This window comes from Notolepis coatsorum (assembly GCF_963971535.1).
Source record: "Notolepis coatsorum genome assembly, chromosome: 18".
Lineage (NCBI taxonomy): Eukaryota > Metazoa > Chordata > Actinopteri > Aulopiformes > Paralepididae > Notolepis > Notolepis coatsorum.
Window position 1 is genome coordinate 12,697,641 of NC_140182.1, and position 21,414 is coordinate 12,719,054.

The following is a 21,414-nucleotide window of genomic DNA, read 5'->3' on the forward strand; positions in this document are numbered from 1 at the left end:
CATTCTTTGTGAATTCGCCTCCCAGTGTATCATTAGAGTTACCGATCTTAAAAGCCAGACGCGGTATCTTACCGTGTTACAGAAATAAGTACAGACATAATTTTGTATTGTCAGCAAATTAATTGTTGCTGCTTTAATAAAAAAAATTGTCTGTAACTGATTCTTTGTGAATTTGCCCCCCAGTGTATCATTAGAGATACCGATCTTAAAAACCAGAAGCGGTATCTTACCGTCTTACAGAAATAAGTACAGACATAATTTTGTATTGTCAGCAAATAAATTGTTGCTGCTTATTATTATAATAATTTTTTCTTTCAAATTCAAGGTATGCCAGTGGAAAAGGCTGACGGAGATGAAGCCACACCCAAAGACGTCCCAGCTCTGCTCACCCCTCCCCTGGAAGACGGCAGACAGGCCCCCCAGTCCCCCACGCAGCTCCCGCCCCCCTCCTCGCCCCCCACCTCCCCGCCCCCCGGCGACCCTCCTCTCCCCTCTGATCGTCATGGTTACCGGTTCCGTTGCAGCAGGTGCAGCCTGGCCTTCCCCACCCAGGAGAAGCTACAGCTGCACTGGCAGTACCACGCCATGAGGGCGGCGACGGAGTGCCCCCTCTGCTCCAGACGATGCCGCAGCCAGGAGGCCCTGCAGAGGCACATGCAGAACACACACTCACAGCTGGACGCCACCACGCACCCACAGTGCACACTCCTGACGCCGCACTCCACCACGCTGCCCGGGCAGAGTTCAGTCCAGCAGGAGGCCGACTTGTCCCCTCAGGCAGGTCAAGAAGCAGGAGAGGGTGACGATGAAGAGATGGAAGAAGAGGCGTTGGAGATCGAAGCCAAGGAGGAGCCAAGAGTGGAGGAGAAGAATGAAGGGAATTCTATGGAAGGTGAGATTGAGGGAGGAGAAGAGGTTTTAGTGGAGACAGAGAGAGGACATCGGGAGGAGAGTGGGTCAGAACCCAGTCCTAGCCTTTCAGTCAGAAAGGGTTCCAACCCCACCATGGACCGCTATCTAGACCCGGCCCGGCCCTACAAATGCACCGTATGCTCTGAGTCCTTCACGCAGAAGACCATTCTCCTGGTCCACTATAACTCCGTCTCTCACCTGCACCGGGCCAGGCGGGCCAGGCAGGACTCTGGCCCGGCGCTCCCCGAGGCTCCCCGTGGCCCAGACCCCAGACCCTACCGCTGTCGCCTGTGTGGCGTGGGCTACACCCAGAGCTCCACCCTGGACATCCACCTCCGTTCTGTCCTACACCAGACCCGAGCCCGCGCTGCCCAGAACCTGGCACCGCCGCAGACCCCGGCCTCTGTTAGCACCACCACCCAGCACGCTCAAGCCGCTACCTCCAGAGAGGAGTCTTCCAAGGGTCTGTCGTTAGCCAGGAAACCAGAGCTAGTCGCCCTCTCCACCTCTTCTTTAGCAGGCTCCGCGAGTGACCCCCAGCTAACCCTCCCTGGTCCGAATGAGAGCCAGCAGGCTAAGATGAGAGAGCTACTAGCATCCAGAAGTCAGCTGATGCTAATACAACAGCAGCAGTTGGCCCAGGCCCAGGCCCAGGCTCAGGCACAGTTCCAACAGCACACGGCCCTGCTGCAGTCCCAGCTCTTCAACCCAGCGCTGCTCCAACACCTTCCCCTGGGCCCAGATAGTCTCCTGAACCAACACTTTTCCCTTTTACCGGACAACTTGCTCTCGCTGCAACAGCAACTCCTCTTGCCCTTCTACCTCTCTGGAGACATGACGCTTCACTCGGATTTAACCCTTAGGTTGTCTGACTTCAGCCAGGCGGGCTTGGCCAACCACGTCCCCCACACGGAGCAGCTTAAGGAAGAGGTTATGGGAGAACCTTTGCCCGAGGCGGAAGAGGAGCCGACCCAGAAACAAACCCCAAATTCAGCCGCATACACCCAGGCCTGTGAACCGGTGCAATGCAAGACCAAGGCTGAAGTAGGTTATAGTGACTCCTCCGTGAACCAGGTGCAGAAAGGACACAGCGCGTCTAGTCCAGAGGGAGAGAAGAGAGAAAACGCAGAGAAGCAGCGAGAGCCGAGTAGTGATGGAAACGGAAACTCCAATGTAAGCTCCCTCAGCCATTTTGGACCAGAGTGTCCTCCTCCCAGAGTGCCCTACGCCGCCGTGAACGGGGAGCCGCTCAGAGCCTTGCTTCAGGGTTACGGCTACGAGCTGGCCCTGCAATACATCCAGAACCGCCAGAGAAACCAGCTGAAGATATTAGCCCTCGCCGCCACCCCAGAGGAGCGGAGAGACCCCGGCATCAAGGAGGAGGATGGATACTCGGAGGAGAAAGACGAGTTCAAACGGGGAGAATTACAGAATGGAAAGACGGAAGAGCGCGGCGAGGAGAGTCCGGAAGGTGTACATCACGGAGAAGCGGTGGACGAAGAGACGGAAGGGTTGCCACGGGAGGAGAAAAAGGAGAGCAAACGGGAGGAAGTGGCGAACAGAGTGAAGAGGTGTTGTGGAGAGGGGGAGAAGTGCGGAGACTGTGGGAAACTGTTCTCCGATGCTCTGGTCCTGAAGAGTCACCAGGAGTACTTCCACAGGCTCCTGTTCCCCACCGCTGTACTGGAGAGGTTCTCTAAAGAGTACAGGGTGCAGTATGATAAGGTTTACCCCCTCCCCACAGCAGGGGAGACCTCTGTACACCCAGCTCCAGCCCCAGATCCAGCCCCAGATCCAGCCCCAGCCACAGCACCTGGCCCTGAACCACCAACGGAAACAGTCAAAATCCCAGTTAAAGCACCACCATCATCACCCTCACCTCCAGTTTCACAACCAACACTCGCAGATGCCACACCAGTCTCGGACCTAAAACCGACGTCCCCTGCGTGCTCTCCTCCCACATTCTCTCCTCAACCACCAGTATGTCAACAACAGGAGGAAGCCACTCCAAGCTCTTCTTCTCCTTCCTCTTCTTCAGCCTTCCAGCCTCCATCTCAGGCCACTCCTCTCCCCAAACTACCAATGCTCCCTCTTACTCGTCCCCAACTCCCACAGCTTCCTTTACCCCCACTACCTTTGCCCCCTATGCCCTTCCCCATGGACCTGCCTCTCCTTCCGTCTGTCGTGATGCAGTCGATGGCTCTCCAGTCCCAGCCCTGGTTGGACTGTGTCTCTGGCATGACCTCTGACCTGACCAAACTGTATCAATCTCAGCTCAGTCCGGCGTTGCTGGGCCAACCGTTGCAGCTCACTCCTTCATTGTTGGCACAGGCATCGCAAACCAGCCCTGTGTTGCTAGGGCACCAACAACCCCAGGCCAGCCCCGTGTTGCCAGACCCACAGCAGGGTAAGAGAGCACGGACACGTCTCTCCGAGAAGCAGCTCGCCGTGTTGCGGCAGCACTTTGACATCAACAGTCTCCCCAGTGATGAGGACATGAACAAGATGTCTGCCCTCGCCGGGCTGCCTCATAAAGTCATCAAACACTGGTTCCGCAACACCCTGTTTAAAGAGCGTCAACGAGACAAGGACTCCCCTTACAACTTCAACAACCCTCCGACCACAGCGCTGGCAGACCCGCCATTCTCACTTTCCCCAGGCCTCCCACCTAACCACTCCCTGGCAGACCCTCCGTCCTCACTCTCCCCAGGCATCCCACCTAACCGCTCCCCGCAGCCCCAGAGACAAGAACCCCACAGAGGAGGGGAACCCCACAGCGGCCGTCGCTGCTCTCGCACCCGCTTCACCGAGCAACAGTTGGAGACTCTGCAGGGGGTGTTTGAGGCCACTCCCTACCCCAGAGAGGAGGAATATGACAGGCTGTCTGCGCGTCTGTCCCTTCCTAACCGAATCATTGTGGTGTGGTTCCAAAATGCCAGACAGAGAGCCCGCAAACATCAGGACCGAGGGACAGAGGAGGGCTTAGAGGGAAAGAGCCACGTGGACAGTGTTCAGAGAGCTGGGTGCTATAAGAACTCGGACCATAGCGAGGATGAGAATTGCAATGATGAAGGACAAGGTGGCAGTCAGAATGAGAACTCCATGGACCTCACCTATGAATACTACACCCACCCTGACTCACCCACCCCTTTGGATTCACAGCCTCGTCCTACAGATGATGGTGAACACACACCTGTCATAGGTGAGCCAAACTCCGTTAGTGCAAAGTCAGAAGATGATGATGCAACTTCCTCTCCGGTGGAGAAGAGCCAAGGCCTCGTTTCTGAAGTAGATGGCCAGAGCCAGGAAACTGCTAAGGTGTTGCAGTCATTACCGTCCCAACCTGAGACACAACAGCTCCAGCCACTAATACCCCCACAAAAACCATTTATCACCCCCCTCCCGGCAGCTCAGTCCAGCCCAGGAGATCTACACAGCCATCGCTCGGCGTCGCCCCCAGATAACCCTGCTCATACGTCGATCAACCTCCACCCCGAGTCTGAAACGAGCCACCCTCGTCTGCATGATGCCACCCTGGGCCCCCCATCTGTGGAGAGCCAGCCCCAGAACCAGCTTCAAGCCCAGTTCCAGTGCTCCCTCTGCCCCGTGTCCCTGCCTTCATTCCAGCTGTGGCAGGAGCACCAGACCAGGCACCTCCTCGCAGCCCAGTCCCAGGTCCAGCTCCTCCACCCGGGCTTCACAGACCGCCCTATGCCTTACATGATGCTTCACCCTAACCACACCCTGATGGCTAGCCAGCTTCTCTCCGGTGCCATGACCCAGCTGCACCCCAACCACACACACGCCATGCTCCCCCCACACATGAACAACGCACACCTCAATAACTCACTCTCTAACCACACACACGCCATGCTCCCACACATGAACAACACGCACCTCAAGAACTCACTCTCTAACCACACGGGCAACGCCCTCGCCGGCCTGCCTCAAGCGTCCATGTCCTCCATGAAGCAAGGCTCGAAGGTCACGTCGGAGGTCGGCTACGACGTCCCGGGGGGCGGGAGAGAGGCGGCCGAGGAGGAGCAGAGGAGGGATAAGCGCCAGAGGACCACCATCACCCCGGAGCAGCTGGAGGTGTTGTGCCAACGCTACAGCTTGGACTCCAACCCCACCCGAGGTGTCCTGGAGGGCATCGCCCGCGACGTGGGCCTCAAGAGACGCGTGGTGCAGGTACTTCTTCATGGATAAATAGGATCCACCATGTTTATGATTATGTTTATTAGGATCCCCATTAGTCATCATCAACGTGTTGACTATTCTTCCTGGGGTCCTCACAGACTGTACACGTACAAATATGAAACATTCAGTGTAAATCAGTTATATATCACATACATAATCAATAGAAAATAAAACAAAAGGTCATAGGTGAATCCATTTCACCATACCTTTAAAAAAAACACACACAAAGTAAACAGAAGAAGTTTGGATAACATGGCTGCAGCTACACTCATGCATGACATATATTGATTTCCATCCGGATTATGGCTCCTTTAAGTTTCTTTTTGAAACTGTCCTTGTTTTCCGTCCGTATGATATGTAATGGGATCCTATTCCAGTATGTTATGGCTTTATACATTGCAGTTTTCTTTAGAGCGTTGGTTCTAGGCAGAGGTAGGGTAAAGCGACTACTTGAAGCATGTCTGGTATTATGATCATGTCTATCATTGGTGGATAAAATCATAGAATCAAATCAAATCAAATTAATTTGTAAGGCCCGACAACACACGTTAATGTCCCCATGGGCCGGACACATCTTCTTTAAACAAGTCAAGAAGAAACATCACAATAATAAATAGAATACAATTGAGTGGGTTTACCTAAGGTACAAATGTTATTTAAAAAGCTAATCAAACGGAATGCTAGTCTCTCATCCACCCTCATCCACGACGGTCTGGCATGCATTCCCTCCACACTATTCCTTTTTTTTTTAATCAACTTTTTCTCCCATTTTCTATTTTTCTCCCATCCCAATTTCGTATCGTCCAATTCTACCCTCCCCTGTCTCGAACGCTGTTAGGCCATGCCTCCCACAAGCCTGCTGCAATGTGGACTAAAGGCCTCTGCATGCTACAGAGACTGCAACGCAACTGCAACACAACATCAGCACGACTTCAACGCAACATGTTGTAGAGGGTGTTGTAGAGTGTGTTGTGAGGATGTTGCGTACCTCTCCCCAAAATCGAATCTGAACAACCTTGCATTGATGTTGCGCAGCAGTGATTGGTTGGTTAGCGAATGGGGGCGGGGCTGTCATAGAATAATATTGGTCCCGCAGCGAGGAATACCACCCTCCATTGTTGTAGCCAGCCAGCTAACGTCGTTGATGCTATTCAATGCTCTATCATACCCAACTAACGTTAATGCCATTCAGAATTTATTAACATAGCTACAACAACACACAGTAACGTTAATATAATTACATGCATCATTGTTTACAATGAACGGTGGGGCAGTTCGAAAGGACTGGACACGGACAAGTTGTTAAACAGCAATCAATTCATTTAATATAACAGGTAGTTCGAGCTGCATTTTCGTGCCTACAACCACAGCCACAAGGATATATCCAGCTTTGACGAGCTCTCTCTCCTCCTGCCGATTAAATTCAGCAGCTCTTCCTCGACCTCGAGTGCCTGTAGCTGCCTGCATTTGCACAAAGGCGTCCATCCCTGCTGCTGGCTAATGTTAAAACTAACCTAAAGTTACACAAGCAGAATACATCACAAATACTTCCGGTCGGGGGATTTCAAAATAAAAGACCGACGTCTAAAAGCACCGGAAATACGTTTATTTTGTACATTATCTAACGTTAACACGAACCTAAACTAACTTTAGATTAGTTTAGGTTCGTGTTAACGTTAGATAATGTACAAAATAAACGTATTTACGGTGCTTTTAGACGTCGCTCTTTTATTTTGAAATCCCCCGACCGGAAGTAAAAATAATGCTTCTTTTTTTGCTTGTTATCAATGGGTTGGTTGAGAAGGGAAATTTCATCTATCTAGGGAACCTAGCTACATCCGGGGTACAATGTTGCATAGGCTGCACATTGATGTTGCAGAAGCATAAAGGCAGAGTGTCTGCAACACCGTTGCTTTGTCGATGTTGTGTTGCAGTTGCTTTGCAGTTTCTGTAGCATGCAGAGCCCTTAAGCCTTACATCACGTGTCCCCTCCGGTACTCGAGGAAGCAGCAGTCGCATCTTTTCACCTGCACAGCGCGATCTCTCAGCGTCGGGGGTCTGCGTTTGGAGGGCACGCCGCCCCCGTCGCTTCCTGATTCTGCTGCGCAGGCGCACCAACCCACCTGTAGGAGTCGCTGTCCACAACGTCCGATCCCCACCCATCAGCTTCCCACCCCCTAACACTGCCAATTGTATTAGTATGAACGACCAGCCAAGCTGATAGCAATGCGGAGATCTGGGCTCGAACCCAGCGTCTCCTGCATTGGTGGTGAGCGCCTTGCCCACTGCACCACCTAGCCGCCCCCCCTCCACACTATTCCTTATAGAGAGCAGTGAAGAGTGAATCGGGCAGCTCTGTTTTGAGTGAGCTGGAGTTTACTAAGCTCTTGCTTTGACGCGCTAGACCAAATTGCTGGCCCACCATCCTTACACTGGTGGCCATTTTGCTCTCATGTCATGCACTGGTTGGAATTCCTTTCCACCCCGTTCCAGTGTGGATACAGGGTGGAAAGGAATCCCAACCTGAGCATGATATAAGAGAAAAATGGCCGCCTTGTGAATATGGTCAATTTATAGAAGACACAGACGGAATAAGCTTAATACTAATAATCATCCATGTAATGCATGATAGGAAATAAACTGTGGCTCCAGTGTTCATGAAAGAGATTCTGTGTGCAAATAAAACAGAAAACGTACCACCACCAACATTTCATATTTTTTGTGAGAAATGTCTAGACTTTATATTAGGGCTGACCCCTATTAGTCGATTAGTCGACTAATCGGTCGAAAGGAGCCGTAGTCGACTGCCAACCTTTTAGTCGGATACAATTTTTTTTTAAATAATTTATAAAAGAATATTATTATTATATATTTTTGTATCATTCTTTCCAAAAGAAAAGTGGCCTAGAAGCGTGGCTAACACTAATGGCACGCATACCAGAGGCTAACTGCCTACGAAAACAGGCACAGAGGCACAGAAAGAGGATTTCACCCATCTAATGAACACACTAGACTAGACAAATATCAAGATGTATCCATCAGTGGACCAATTGCATGCTTTTGCAGAGGACAAGAAGCCTTCAGTCGACTCCTTCAGACATTAAGCACCCCCACAGCCCAAATGGAATGATACATTTAAAAAAAAATGTAAATAATAATAGTCGACTAACGGCACATTTTGGCCAATCATAGTCGACTATCCAAATCCTTAGTCGGGGACAGCCCTACTTTATATATACATTAGAAGCAAGGATTTGGTCATTTATTCCTCAAAAGTCCTCAGAAATCCATCCAAGTGGGGGAAAAGTGATGTAATAGTGTAGATTGCATACATTTTTTATTTCGACCTGTACAAGTAGATATCGTCCAACTAAACTGGACAGCCGAAACCCGTCCAATCGTTCGCCGTCGACTAAAGACGCACTTCTTCAACCATTATCTGAAAATAATAATAATAATAATAATAATAATAATAATAATAATAATAATAATAATAATAATAATAATAATAATAATAATAATAATAATAATAATAATAATAATAATAATAATAATAATAATAATAATAATAATAATAATAATAATAATAATAATAATAATAATAATAATACAAAATAAATAAAAATAAAAATCTAACCCTAAATAACCTTACCTTACCATTCCGTACACGGTACACACTGAAACGGTTCGGTACGGATACGTGTACCTTTACACCCCGACTAACTAACCTTACTGTCGTGCACTTGTCCTAATAAACTAACCTACACTGTAGCACGCAACACTTTGATGAACATTGTTACTCAGCTGATAGAGCTGTGCCCTTCCTGATGACTTGTCGTACAGAACTTGTAAGTCGCTTTGGATAAAAGCGTCAGCTAAATGACTAGATGTAAATGTAAATGTAAACCTTGAATTGATTGATTGATTGAAAATTGTATTAACAGATTGCAGAATGGGTACAATACAGTACGGCTCAACAATACACACAATTGTTAAGGGGATGCAGACCCTGTTTACATCAGGGTCCCCCCATTTTCAATTCATAATGATTGACGATGAAAATTAACGCGTCTCTCCAGGTCTGGTTCCAGAACACGCGGGCCAGAGAGCGGAAGGGCCAGTTCCGGTCCATGGGTCCGGGCTTCACTCTGGGCCTGAGCCACCTGCGCTGCCCGTTCTGCAGAGCTCTCTTCAAGGTGAAGAGTGCCCTGGACGCCCACATGAGGTCCCGGCACTGGGCGGAGGCCGAGCGAGTGGGCTTCTCCTTGTCCCCCGGCGGCGGCGGCTCCTCCTCGGGTCACATGGGGAACATGGCCTCCTTCCTGGAGCGGCCGGGCTCCTCGCTCTCCCTCCTGACCGTCCCCAGCCACGGCTTCCTAGCCGGGAACAACAAAGGGTTCCCGGAGAAACCGCCTCTGACCGCCGACTCCTCCGCTTTTGACTTGAACCACCCGGAGGGGGAGGAGGAGGAGGAGGAGGAAGAGTATGAGGAAGGGGAGGAGGAGGAGGAGGGGTATCCATGCGAGGAAGGCTCCAGTGTGACCCTCAGTCCCGAGGGCTCCGGGGGTCCGAGCTCCGAATGGGGGGAGGCTCAGAGGCAGCAGCACCAGCAGCACCAGCAGCTGCAGCAACAGCGTCAGCGCACGCAGATGAGCCACTTCCAGGTGCTGCAGCTGCGGGCCGTCTACCGGAGCCACCGCACGCCCAACAGGCAGGAGTGTGAGGCCCTGGGTCAGGAGCTGGGGCTGCCCCACCGAGTGGTGCAGGTAACACTTCCATCATGTCACCCACATGGATATTAACTAGGGATGCTCGATATTGGCTTTTTTACCGATATACCGATATTGTCCAACTCTTAATTTCCGATACCGATATCAACCGATATCAACCGATACCGATATATGCAGGGTTTCCCCCACCAAAAAACTGAATAATTTCAGGTAATTAACATTACATATGTCTTGTTGTGGAATTAACATAACATTATGCATACTTTTGACAATAAATAAAATCAGAATTTGTTCTTACTTGCTTGCCTGGGTAAATAAAGGTTATAGAAATGTAAAAAAATAATAATAATAATAATAATGTTTTTTTTTTTTTTTTTTTAACCGATACCGATATTTTTTCCGATATCACATTTTAATGCCAATATCGGACATCCCTAATATTAACCCTTTCACTGTCACGCGACAGAAGGTTAACCCTTTACTATCACCGACGGTTACCGGGGCGACAGTGGCTCAGGAGGTAGAGCGGTCGTCTGGAGGTTTGCCGGCTCGATTCCCGCTCCTTCCGGGCATCGTGTCGATGTGTCTTTGAGCAAGACACTTAACCCCTAATTGCTCCCGATGAGCAGGTTGGCACCTTGCACGGTTGCCTCCGCCGTCGGTGTGTGAATGTGTGAGTGAATGTGTGAGTGAATGGGTGAGTGAATGGGTAAAAATGTGAGTAACAAATTGTAAAGCGCTTTGGATAAAAGCGCTATATAAAAAAGCAGCCATTAGTAAAGGGTTAACCTTCTGCAGTGTGGCAGTGAAAGGGTTTAACCTGCTGTCGTGTGGCAGTGAAAGGGTTAACGGTCTGTATTGTCGCAGTGAAAGGGTTAACCATTTGGTAGTGTGGCAGTGAAAGGGTTAAGGGAAATAAAAGTCATCTTGTGTTTCTTTTTCTACTCGATACTAATACCTTCATGAATTTTTTTTTTTTTTTTTTAAGGTGTGGTTCCAAAATGCCAGAGCCAAGGAGAAAAGAGCCAGGAGCCTTAGTTCTGACTCGGCAGAGAGAGAGCAGGCAGAGCTGAGCGCCGGGGCGGGAGAGAGAGACCGAGCTTAGAGGGGAAGAAGAGGGTCTCGGTGCTTCCTTCAGCCATGTTCACCCCCTTCATACCTCTTCTCCCTCTTCCTTCAGCCATGGTCACCCCTTCATAGCCCTTCTCCCTCTCTGCATCTATACTCTGCTGCCTAACACCCCAAAGACACAGAGCCACAGCGGCCCAAAGAGAAACACGTAGAGAGAGACACCAAACCAAGTCCTGTCGACACCCCAGAGAAACCTCTCTCTACTAGAACACGTAGAGAGAGACACCAAACCAAGTCCTGTCGACACCCCAGAGAAACCTTTCTCTACTAAAACACGTAGAGAGAGACACCAAACCAAGTCCTGTCGACACCCCAGAGAAACCTCTCTCTACTAGAACACGTAGAGCGAGAGACCAAACCAAGTCCTGTCGACACCCCAGAGAAACCTCTCTCTACTAAAACACGTAGAGAGAGACACCAAACCAAGTCCTGTCGACACCCCAGAGAAACCTCTCTCTACTAGAACACGTAGAGCGAGAGACCAAACCAAGTCCTGTCGACACCCCAGAGAAACCTCTCTCTACTAGAACACGTAGAGAGACACCAAACCAAGTCCTGTCGACACCCCAGAGAAACCTCTCTCTACTAGAACACGTAGAGCGAGAGACCAAACCAAGTCCTGTCGACACCCCAGAGAAACCTCTCTCTACTAGAACACGTAGAGCGAGAGACCAAACCAAGTCCTGTCGACACCCCAGAGAAACCCCTCTCTACTAGAACACGTAGAGAGACACCAAACCAAGTCCTGTCGACACCCCAGAGAAACCTCTCTCTACTAGAACACGTAGAGAGACACCAAACCAAGTCCTGTCGACACCCCAGAGAAACCCCTCTCTACTAGAACACGTAGAGAGAGACACCAAACCAAGTCCTGTCGACACCCCAGAGAAACCTCTCTCTACTAGAACACGTAGAGAGAGACACCAAACCAAGTCCTGTCGACACCCCAGAGAAACCCCTCTCTACTAGAACACGTAGAGCGAGAGATAGACCAACACCCCAGGGTTCCCTCCGGTTCTTGTATCTCCCTCCTGGCCTTGTTCTCCTCTGTCACAGAGCTCCTTCTCCCTGTCTTGTCAAGACACCCTACTTACTATATAACCAAACACCACCATGATAGAAAACCAACCAGATGCCACAGAGGCCAAAGAGCATTAATGTGTGTAACCTCACTGCCCAGCCGGACCTGCAGTCTACCTCTCAGTCTGCAGACAGGCTCTCGTTGGGCTCTGCACCCGTCCACTCCCTTGACAGTGTTCGTCTCGCTAGCTGTGTAGCATGTAGAGCCGGTCTTCGCTAGGCTGGAAAAATAAATTGTCAAAGAGATTTTAGTGTAAATAGAGAACTCCAAAAGACAAACTTGAAGAAAAAAACAAAACAAACAAAACGGTTAACGGAAGAAGAAAAAGAATGAAAAAAGAAAAAAAACTATTGTTGAAATGGACTGATGTTGAAATGGACTGATGTATTCACACAAAGAGCTTTTGTAAAGACTGACTCAGATTCCAAAGCTCGTAACCAAAATTTTACATGTCCGTGGATTTAATTTCAACATGTTGAAATTCAATAACAAACAAAAGAACTGCTGAGCTGACGTCTGTACGGTGACGAGACCTGAGGTCTGTACGGTGACGAGACCTGAGGTCTGTACGGTGACGAGACCTGAGGTCTGTACGGTGACGAGACCTGAGGTCTGTACGGTGACGAGACCTGAGTCGCTGAGACGCAGCTCCACCCTCGCAAAACCAATGATGAGTCTTCTATTGTACACCTTGTATGTTCCTTTACGTGGTGATGACACCTTGTATGTTCCTTTACGTGGAGATAACACCTTGTATGTTCCTTTACGTGGAGATAACAACACCTTGTATGTTCCTTTACGTGGAGATAACAACCCAAATAGCACAGAAGGCGAAGGCAAGGTTTGCCCTCAAGGGGGACAAACTATTTTTATAGCACTCAACCATTATACTGTATATGAGAACTTTAACCAAACTCAAAACTTACATTGTGTGTGTGTTTAGTAATAGTTTCTTAATATAAATCTTATGGATTGAGATAAACCTGTCTTGCTTCGATATAATAGTGTCATGATTCACGAGAAGATTATGACAGCTTTGATATGTTTAGGTGAGGCGACTACTGCCTTCCCACCCTGTTTGAATATACCAATGGTTTACTGATGTTATGTGATCTTAGTGTAAAGCTCTCTATACTCAGGTTAAACAGCTCAACTTGGCTCCGTTTTCAAAAGTGGTCGTAATGCTATAGTTTTCTCCCGTTTTTAAAACGGGAGAGGCATGGTTTAACCTTGGGACTAAGTATTAAAAAGAAAAAAGATTAAAAAATGATGTAAAGAAACACGTCTGTGTTTCGAGAGATCTGAGCGTTTCACCTCTGAGTAATAGATTGTTACATGAACCTTATTGAGACTGAAGTGTTTAATAGTGTGAGGGGTAAATGTACAGTATTTAGCTTTTGTATGGTTGACTCGAGACTTCATTGGATGTTTGGGACAAGGCTCCCGTTTCTACCCACAGATGGAGAGCGGCTGCTCAGAGCGGAGGAGGAAAAAACAAAACCTTGGATGTTGTTGATGTTATTTTTGTACATTTAAGTTATTCTCCCTCTCTCCCCCTTTCCCCTCTCTATCTCTCTCTCTCCCTCCTTTCCTCTCTCCCTCCTTTCCTCCCTCTCTCTCCTTTCCCCTCTCTCTCCCTACTTTCCTCTTTCTTTCTTTCTTCCTCTCTCTCTCCATCTCTTCATTTAAGTTATTCTCCATCTATCCCTCCTTTCCTCTCTTATTTCTTCCTCGCTCTCCCTCTCTTCATTTAAGTTATTCTCCCTCTATCTCTCCTTTTACCTCTCTCTCCCTCCTTTCCTCTATTTCTTTCTCCCTCTCTCCCCCTCTCTTCATTTAAGTTATTCTCCCTATATCCCTCATTTCCCCTCTCTCTCTCCCTCCTTTCCTCTCTGTCTTTCTTCCTCTCTCTCCCTCTCTTTTCATTTGCAACTAGTCCTTATTCTAACTGTAATAATGATAATATAACAATAATAGCTAAACAATAATTAATGCTTTAAGTCAAAGATCCAAAGACGTGATAATACTTTAACCATATGACCTACAAGAAAATAAAAAAAATAAAAGCGCTACTGTTTACTTGACGATGTAGTTTGATGTAGTATGATGCTGTTTTTAAAGAAGGAAGGAGTCCCTATATCTAAGCTACTGTTTTCTGCCTCTCAATAAGCACACTGGAGACTAACCAAAACCCCCAAACTAGAGCCATGGCAGTCTGTAATATAGCGGTTAAAAAGTTTTACTTCTCTTGAGAAATGTCACTGTTTTATTTAGTTTTTTTTTTACCATAGTGTTGAACTCCTTGAGGACGTCCAGTTTGCTGCTAATGTCCTGTAGTTTCTACTGTAGTTTTCTACTGTAGTTTCTACTTTAGAGAGATGCATGCGGTCGCTTTAATAATAGGCTTTAATGACGACAAACTGTAATGAAACCTGTGACGCTGTTGATAACCTGCTCTTCTGTTATTCTGGTGAAAACATTGATATTTGGCTCAATTCCATCAAATATGTATTTTCTCTTCTCAGTATCATATTGATTTTTGCCCCTTTGTGTAAAAAGACAAATGAATGGTTAGGAAAACACTTTTCATAATACCAGATAATGTACACACTTTTCATAATACCAGATACTGTACACACTTTTCATAATACCAGATACTGTACATTCTCACGTGTTAAGATGGAATGGGGTTTGTTTTTCAGAAGAAACCTGCTTGAGGGCATAAGAACTAAACGCCTATTATACTGCGTAGCCATTTTGAAGGAGTTTAGCCCCTAAGTAACCCTTCTTTGGTATGATGTTGGTCTCGGTCTTGTGTTGCAACGTCTCTTAGTCTTGTTGGTCCAGACTGGGACAGCCTTGCTTCACTAATAGATTGTCCAGACTGGGACAGCCTTGCTTCACTTATAGATCGATAGACTTGACACGTCAGCCAACCTTCCAAAGGATGTCCATCGACTGACTTACCTTCGTCTTGTTTTTTGCTCTTAAAAACTAACCAATGTTTACTACAATACCAATGATCTTTCTTCTGTACAGGAATGTGCATTCCAAATACCACGAGGCAGTTTGTTTTGTATACTGGTTATTTTTTTTTTTTTTTTTTTTCTCTCTATTGGTCTTAGTGACTGTAAGATGTACATAGTGGTTCCTCTTTGGTGAAGGGACTCCTAACTGTAGGTAAAACTATTGTTTTTTTCTTTTATTGTTTTTTCTTTTCTTTTTAAATGTTCTGGAGATGTTGTTGCCATAGTGATGACCAAAAAGATACATGTGATGTGCACCTGTCCTAATGTCCTGCTCCGGTGGTTTAGTGTCTATACCCCCCAGCTCTGTACGTGTCTCCTCTCATCCCCTCCCAGATTCCACTGAGCTAAATAAAGTCCGCTTTGGTGCAGCTCTGGTCTCATCTCTTTGGTTCCTAGGCGGAGAGAAGCCATTTTGTGAGCGTTGCGGCATGCAAGGGTGTAAAGCATATTATATATTATTATATATCTGCTTCATATACCAGGTGGGTGGGTGTGTGTGTGTGTGTGTGTGTATTGTGCAGCAGTGTGTGTGAGGTTTGGTGAATGGAGCCGTGACCTCCAGGGTCACTTCATTAATTACATGTGTGACATTCAGCCAGATGAGTTTCCTTTGTGACTAAATGATATGATGAATATTAACGACCTGGGATGAATTACATGCTGCTTGCTGATGATGATAATGTGCTTTACGGCTCTGAGCCTGAGGAGGAGGAGGGACAGAAACTGCAAACTACAGCACATTGAGATACGTCTTCATACGCTACATTTCAAACTACAGCACATTGAGATACATTTTCATTCGCTACATTTCAAACTACAGCACATTGAGATACGTTTTCATACGCTACATTTCAAACTACAGCACATTGAGATACGTTTTCATTCGCTACATTTCAAACTACAGCACATTGAGATACGTTTTCATTCGCTACATTTCAAACTACAGCACATTGAGATATGTTTTCATACGCTACATTTTAAACTACAGCACATTGAGATACGTCTTCATACGCTACATTTCAAACTACAGCACATTGAGATACGTTTTCATACGCTACATTGAGAGATGTCTTCATACGCTACATTTCAAACTATTGAGATACGTTTTCATATACGCTACATTTCAAACTACAGCACATTGAGATACGTTTTCATACGCTACATTTCAAACTACAGCACATTGAGATACGTTTTCATACGCTACATTTCAAACTACAGCACATTGAGATACGTTTTCATACGCTACATTTCAAACTACAGCACATTGAGATACGTTTTCATACGCTACATTTCAAACTACAGCACATTGAGATACGTCTTCATACGCTACATTTCAAACTACAGCACATTGAGATACGTTTTCATACGCTACATTTCAAACTACAGCACATTGAGATACGTCTTCATACGCTACATTTCAAACTACAGCACATTGAGATACGTTTTCATACGCTACATTGAGAGACGTCTTCATACGCTACATTTCAAACTATTGAGATACGTTTTCATATACGCTACATTTCAAACTACAGCACATTGAGATACGTTTTCATATGCTACATTTCAAACTACAGCACATTGAGATATGTTTTCATACGCTACATTTCAAACTACAGCACATTGAGATACGTTTTCATACGCTACATTTCAAACTACAGCACATTGAGGGCGGATACAGCTTCATACACTACATTTCAAACTACAGCACATTGAGATACGTTTTCATACGCTACATTTCAAACTACAGCACATTGAAAACAGATACAGCTTCATACGCTACATTTCAAACTACAGCACATCGAGAACAGTGATACAGCTTCATACGCTACATTAGTCCAGATAGTGGCTTTGGTGAAACACTATTGTTTGGTTTATTATTCGTCATGTTTTGTGCAAAACCCTTCCGGTGTCCATTTCCACGAGAAGTCGCCTTCCCTGCGCCTCCTTCACCAGCAGCAAGGCATCCAGTCAACCGGCACGCAGAACCGACGCAGAACAGACGCAGAACAACAGAACAAATGCAAATCATGTGTGGCAGTTGGTGTGGAGATGGGGGCAGTTGGGTGTGTTGATCGGGGGGGGTAGAGAATGGTCAGACAGATATGTGCTCGGCACAATAGCAAAGTAAAGGCAGAGCTCTGATGATAGCCATCTTAGGAAGTCATCCTGATAAAGTGAGTCCCTACTGTGTCTCCTCCACCCTCCCCCTCCTCCCTCCTCCCTCCTCCCCCTCTTAATCAAATGACGACTCTGCAGCTGGTGGGGTTGCAGCAAAGGGGGTACAGGGGGGAGGGGAAGGAGGAGGGAGGGAGGCTTGAGGGATGGCGTGAAATTATTGCCTGCTGGTGTATATGTGATGCTGGGGGGAGTGGGGTACAGTGGGGGGATGGGCGGGAGGAATAGAAGGGGGGTAGGGGAGGGGGGGGTAATGTCATTGCCTGCTGGTGTAGTCGGGCTCATTTAGATTTAGATTGGTTCTGTGAGGAGAGAGCTGAAAGGCCAGCTCATGTTTATGCATGAATCCCAAAGCGTACTGCCTTCCATGGAGCTCCGCCTTAAAGACACAGACCTGCATACATGAAACACGCACACACACACACACACACACACACACACACACACACACACACACCTCTGCTTCACTGGATAACACTTGAATCCAGGCATCACTGTCTGTACTATCAGATGCATTTCAATCAGTATGTGTGTGTGTGTGTGTGTGTGTGCAAGCATATTTTTGTGTCAAGTGTGCGTCTGTCTTGTGTTTACGCGTGTGTATGCAGATAAGTTACACCGCTGTCGGAATGAATCTGCTGCTTCTTTTCATCTGCATAATGGATTTCTAATTTTTTGTTTCCGCCATGTCAGTGCACATCATCAGATGGTGACCGATTGTGTCCTCGCTTTGCTATCTGCTCTGCTCTGGATATGTGGAGCTACTATAGCCCATACACACACACGCACGCATGCACACACACACACACACACACACACACACGCACACACACACACACACACACACACACACACACACACACTGGGAGTAATCGGTAAATGTCTTTGAAGGAGAGTTTGTTCAGCACTTCATCAGGTATAAAGTGGTTTTTATTTGGAGATGTGGTCCCTATCCATCATTTAAATGTCTTTTTAATGGTCGTCACGCCGTCCTAATCAATCATGTAAGCAGCCAGCCTGCGAGCCTTATTTATAAATCCTATGTTCTGCGGTGAAAAACGGACTTCCTCCACTACCAGTATTTCAGCACTCGGTATGAACAGAAAAATATATATTCTTTTTCTATAGATATCCAGTCCTGAGCTCGACGCCCTCGACGCCCTGGCAATACAAAACGCTATGATTGTATTGCTTCCATGTGGCAAATAAAAAATCTGAATCTGATGTGCCTCTCTGTGTGTATACAGAAATATATATTCTTTCTATAGATATCCAGTCCTCGACACCCTGGCTCGGTGCTCGACACCCTGACCCCCCCCCCCCCCCCCCCCCCCCATCTGTCCGGCACGCGGCCTGCCGCACACCGCTTTACATCCCTAATGAGATACAAACACACATCAGCAGCACTGGTCTCTGCCACGCGGTCTGTGTGAATATTACTCACACTTATTAGCTGGATTATGTTAATCTTTACACTCTCTGCCCACAGACAACGGACTCACCATGATATGGGCTTTGGTCACGGCAGTAAGCGTGTGTGCGCGTGTGTGTGTGTGTGCGTGTGTGTGTGTGTTAGAGTGATTGTCATGTTGTCAAACTGATCTGCATGTGAAAGGGCGGCCTAATTACATCACTTATGCAAAAGAGAACACATGCACAAACGCACACGTACACACACACACACACACACACTGACAGACAGCTTACAGCGAAGGTCAAAAGACAGAGTGAGCTATCTCCTTATTGACTAACACAGAAGAGTCTCGGCACCTGTCGTTCTGACGTGTCTTGATACATCGGTCGCTGAAATCAAGAGGATGATCTCTTTCAAATCATGAGCGAAAACAAGAGTGAGCGGGTCAAGTCCCCACCAGGACCGGAGCACTCAGAGTGTTATTGGAGAGAATAGTACTCTGCATATCCTCTTGATTAGTCGTCGTCGTCGTCGTCGTCCCCCCCCCCCCCCAAGAGTGAAACATTGATAGTATCCCTGTAGGAATGATTGATTGAGTCTGACACATTTTAATTACGCCCAAATTAAATGAATGGGCTGGCAGCCTATAAAACATTGCTGTTTAATAACCAGTTCCCTCCAGTTGCCTTTTTTTTCTCCCTTCCTTCATCCAATCCCATCCTGGCTGCCCACAGCAAATAGCCGCTCTCTGTTTAATGATATGCAAATGATTTTGCATGAACCCCATGATCCCGCGTGCTGATTAAACTGAGATGACATTAGCTGCGGCGCTGCTACCGCCGTCAGTCAGGTAGTCAGTCAGTCAGTCAGTCAGTCTCCGTTCTGTCTCCCTATCTATCTGTGTATGCAGTCAGTCAGTAAGTCTGTCTCTGTTCTCTCTCTCTCTCTCTCTCTCTCTCTCTCTCTCTCTCTCTCTCTCTCTGTATCCACGACAACAGCAGACTGCTGGTCATACTAAGGAGTTCATTGTCACTGTTCCCTGATGGGGTTTCCTTCCCTGAAAAGCATCCTGTGCATCCAGATTCATTCAGTTTTTTCTCTCCATGTAATGCCGGTGGAGCAGAGGTGGAGAACCACACCATACCACACCATATCACACCATACCATACCACACTATACCATATCACACCATACCATGATATTACACCATACCACACCATATCACATCATACCACACCATATCACACCATACCATACCACACTATACCATATCACACCATACCATGATATTACACCATACCACACCATATCACACCATACCACACCATACCATATCACACCATACCATACCACACCATATCACACCATACCACCCCCGCATTTCACTGTATACCTGTATGCCGTGACAAATACAACTCTTGTATCTTGTATCTTGTACCATACCACACCATATCACACCATACGACCACACCATATCACACCATACCACACCATATCACACCATACCACACCATACCACACCACACAATACCACACCATATCACACCATACCATACCACACCATATCACACCACACCACACCATATCACACCATACCATATCACACCATATCACACCATACCATATCACACCATATCACACCACATCACACCATACCATACCACACCATATCACACCATACCACACCATACCACACCATATCACACCATACCACACCATATCACACCATACCTAACCATACCATACCACACCACACCACATCACACTAAACCACACCATACCACACCATATCACACCACACCATAGCACACCACACCATACCACACCATATCACACCATACCATACCATATCACACCATACCATATCACACCATACCATACCACACTATACCACACCATACCACACAATACCATACCACACAATACCATACCATACCACACTAAACCACACCATACCATACCATACCACATCATACCATACCATACCATACCACACTAAACCACACCATACCACATCATACCATACTATACCACACTAAACCACACCATACCATACCATACCACATCATACCATACCATACCACACTATACCACACCATACCATATCACACCAAACCATACCATACCACACTATACCATACCATATCACACCATACCATACCACACCACACTATACCATACCATACCACACTATACCACACCATACCATATCACACCAAACCATACCATACCACACTATACCATACCATATCACACCATACCATACCACACCACACTATACCACACCACACCATACCACACTACACCACACCATACCACACCATACCACACTACACTACACCACACCATACCACACCATACCACACCACACCACACTACACACATACCACACTATACCATACCATATCATACCATACCACACCATACCACACTATACCACACCATACCACACTACACACCATACCACACCACACCACACCATACCACACTACACCACACCACACCATATCAGACCACACCACACCATACCCTACCATACCACACCATACCATACCATACCACACCATACCATACCATACCATACTATACCACACCACACCACACCATACCACACCACACCACACCATATCACACCACACCATACCACACCACACCATACCATACCACACCACACCATACCATACCACACCACACCACACCACACCATACCACACCATACCCTACCATACCACACCATACCAT

General features: G+C 47.1%; 1 protein-coding gene across 1 annotated transcript in view; it reads left to right on the forward strand.

Moving 5' to 3' along the window:
- The window catches only part of LOC311244837 (zinc finger homeobox protein 3-like), a gene marked incomplete at its 5' end in the record, with an annotated part of 47,846 nt that extends 36,796 nt beyond the window's left edge, over positions 1–11,050 (forward strand). Inside the window, 3 exons of the mRNA XM_084334520.1 lie at positions 326–5,103; positions 9,192–9,878; positions 10,831–11,050. Of these exons, the coding sequence (XP_084190646.1) occupies positions 326–5,103; positions 9,192–9,878; positions 10,831–10,947 (5,582 nt within the window). The 3' untranslated portion in view covers positions 10,948–11,050. The remainder of the gene's footprint in view (positions 1–325; positions 5,104–9,191; positions 9,879–10,830) is intronic.
- Between the last annotated feature and the right edge of the window lie 10,364 nt (positions 11,051–21,414).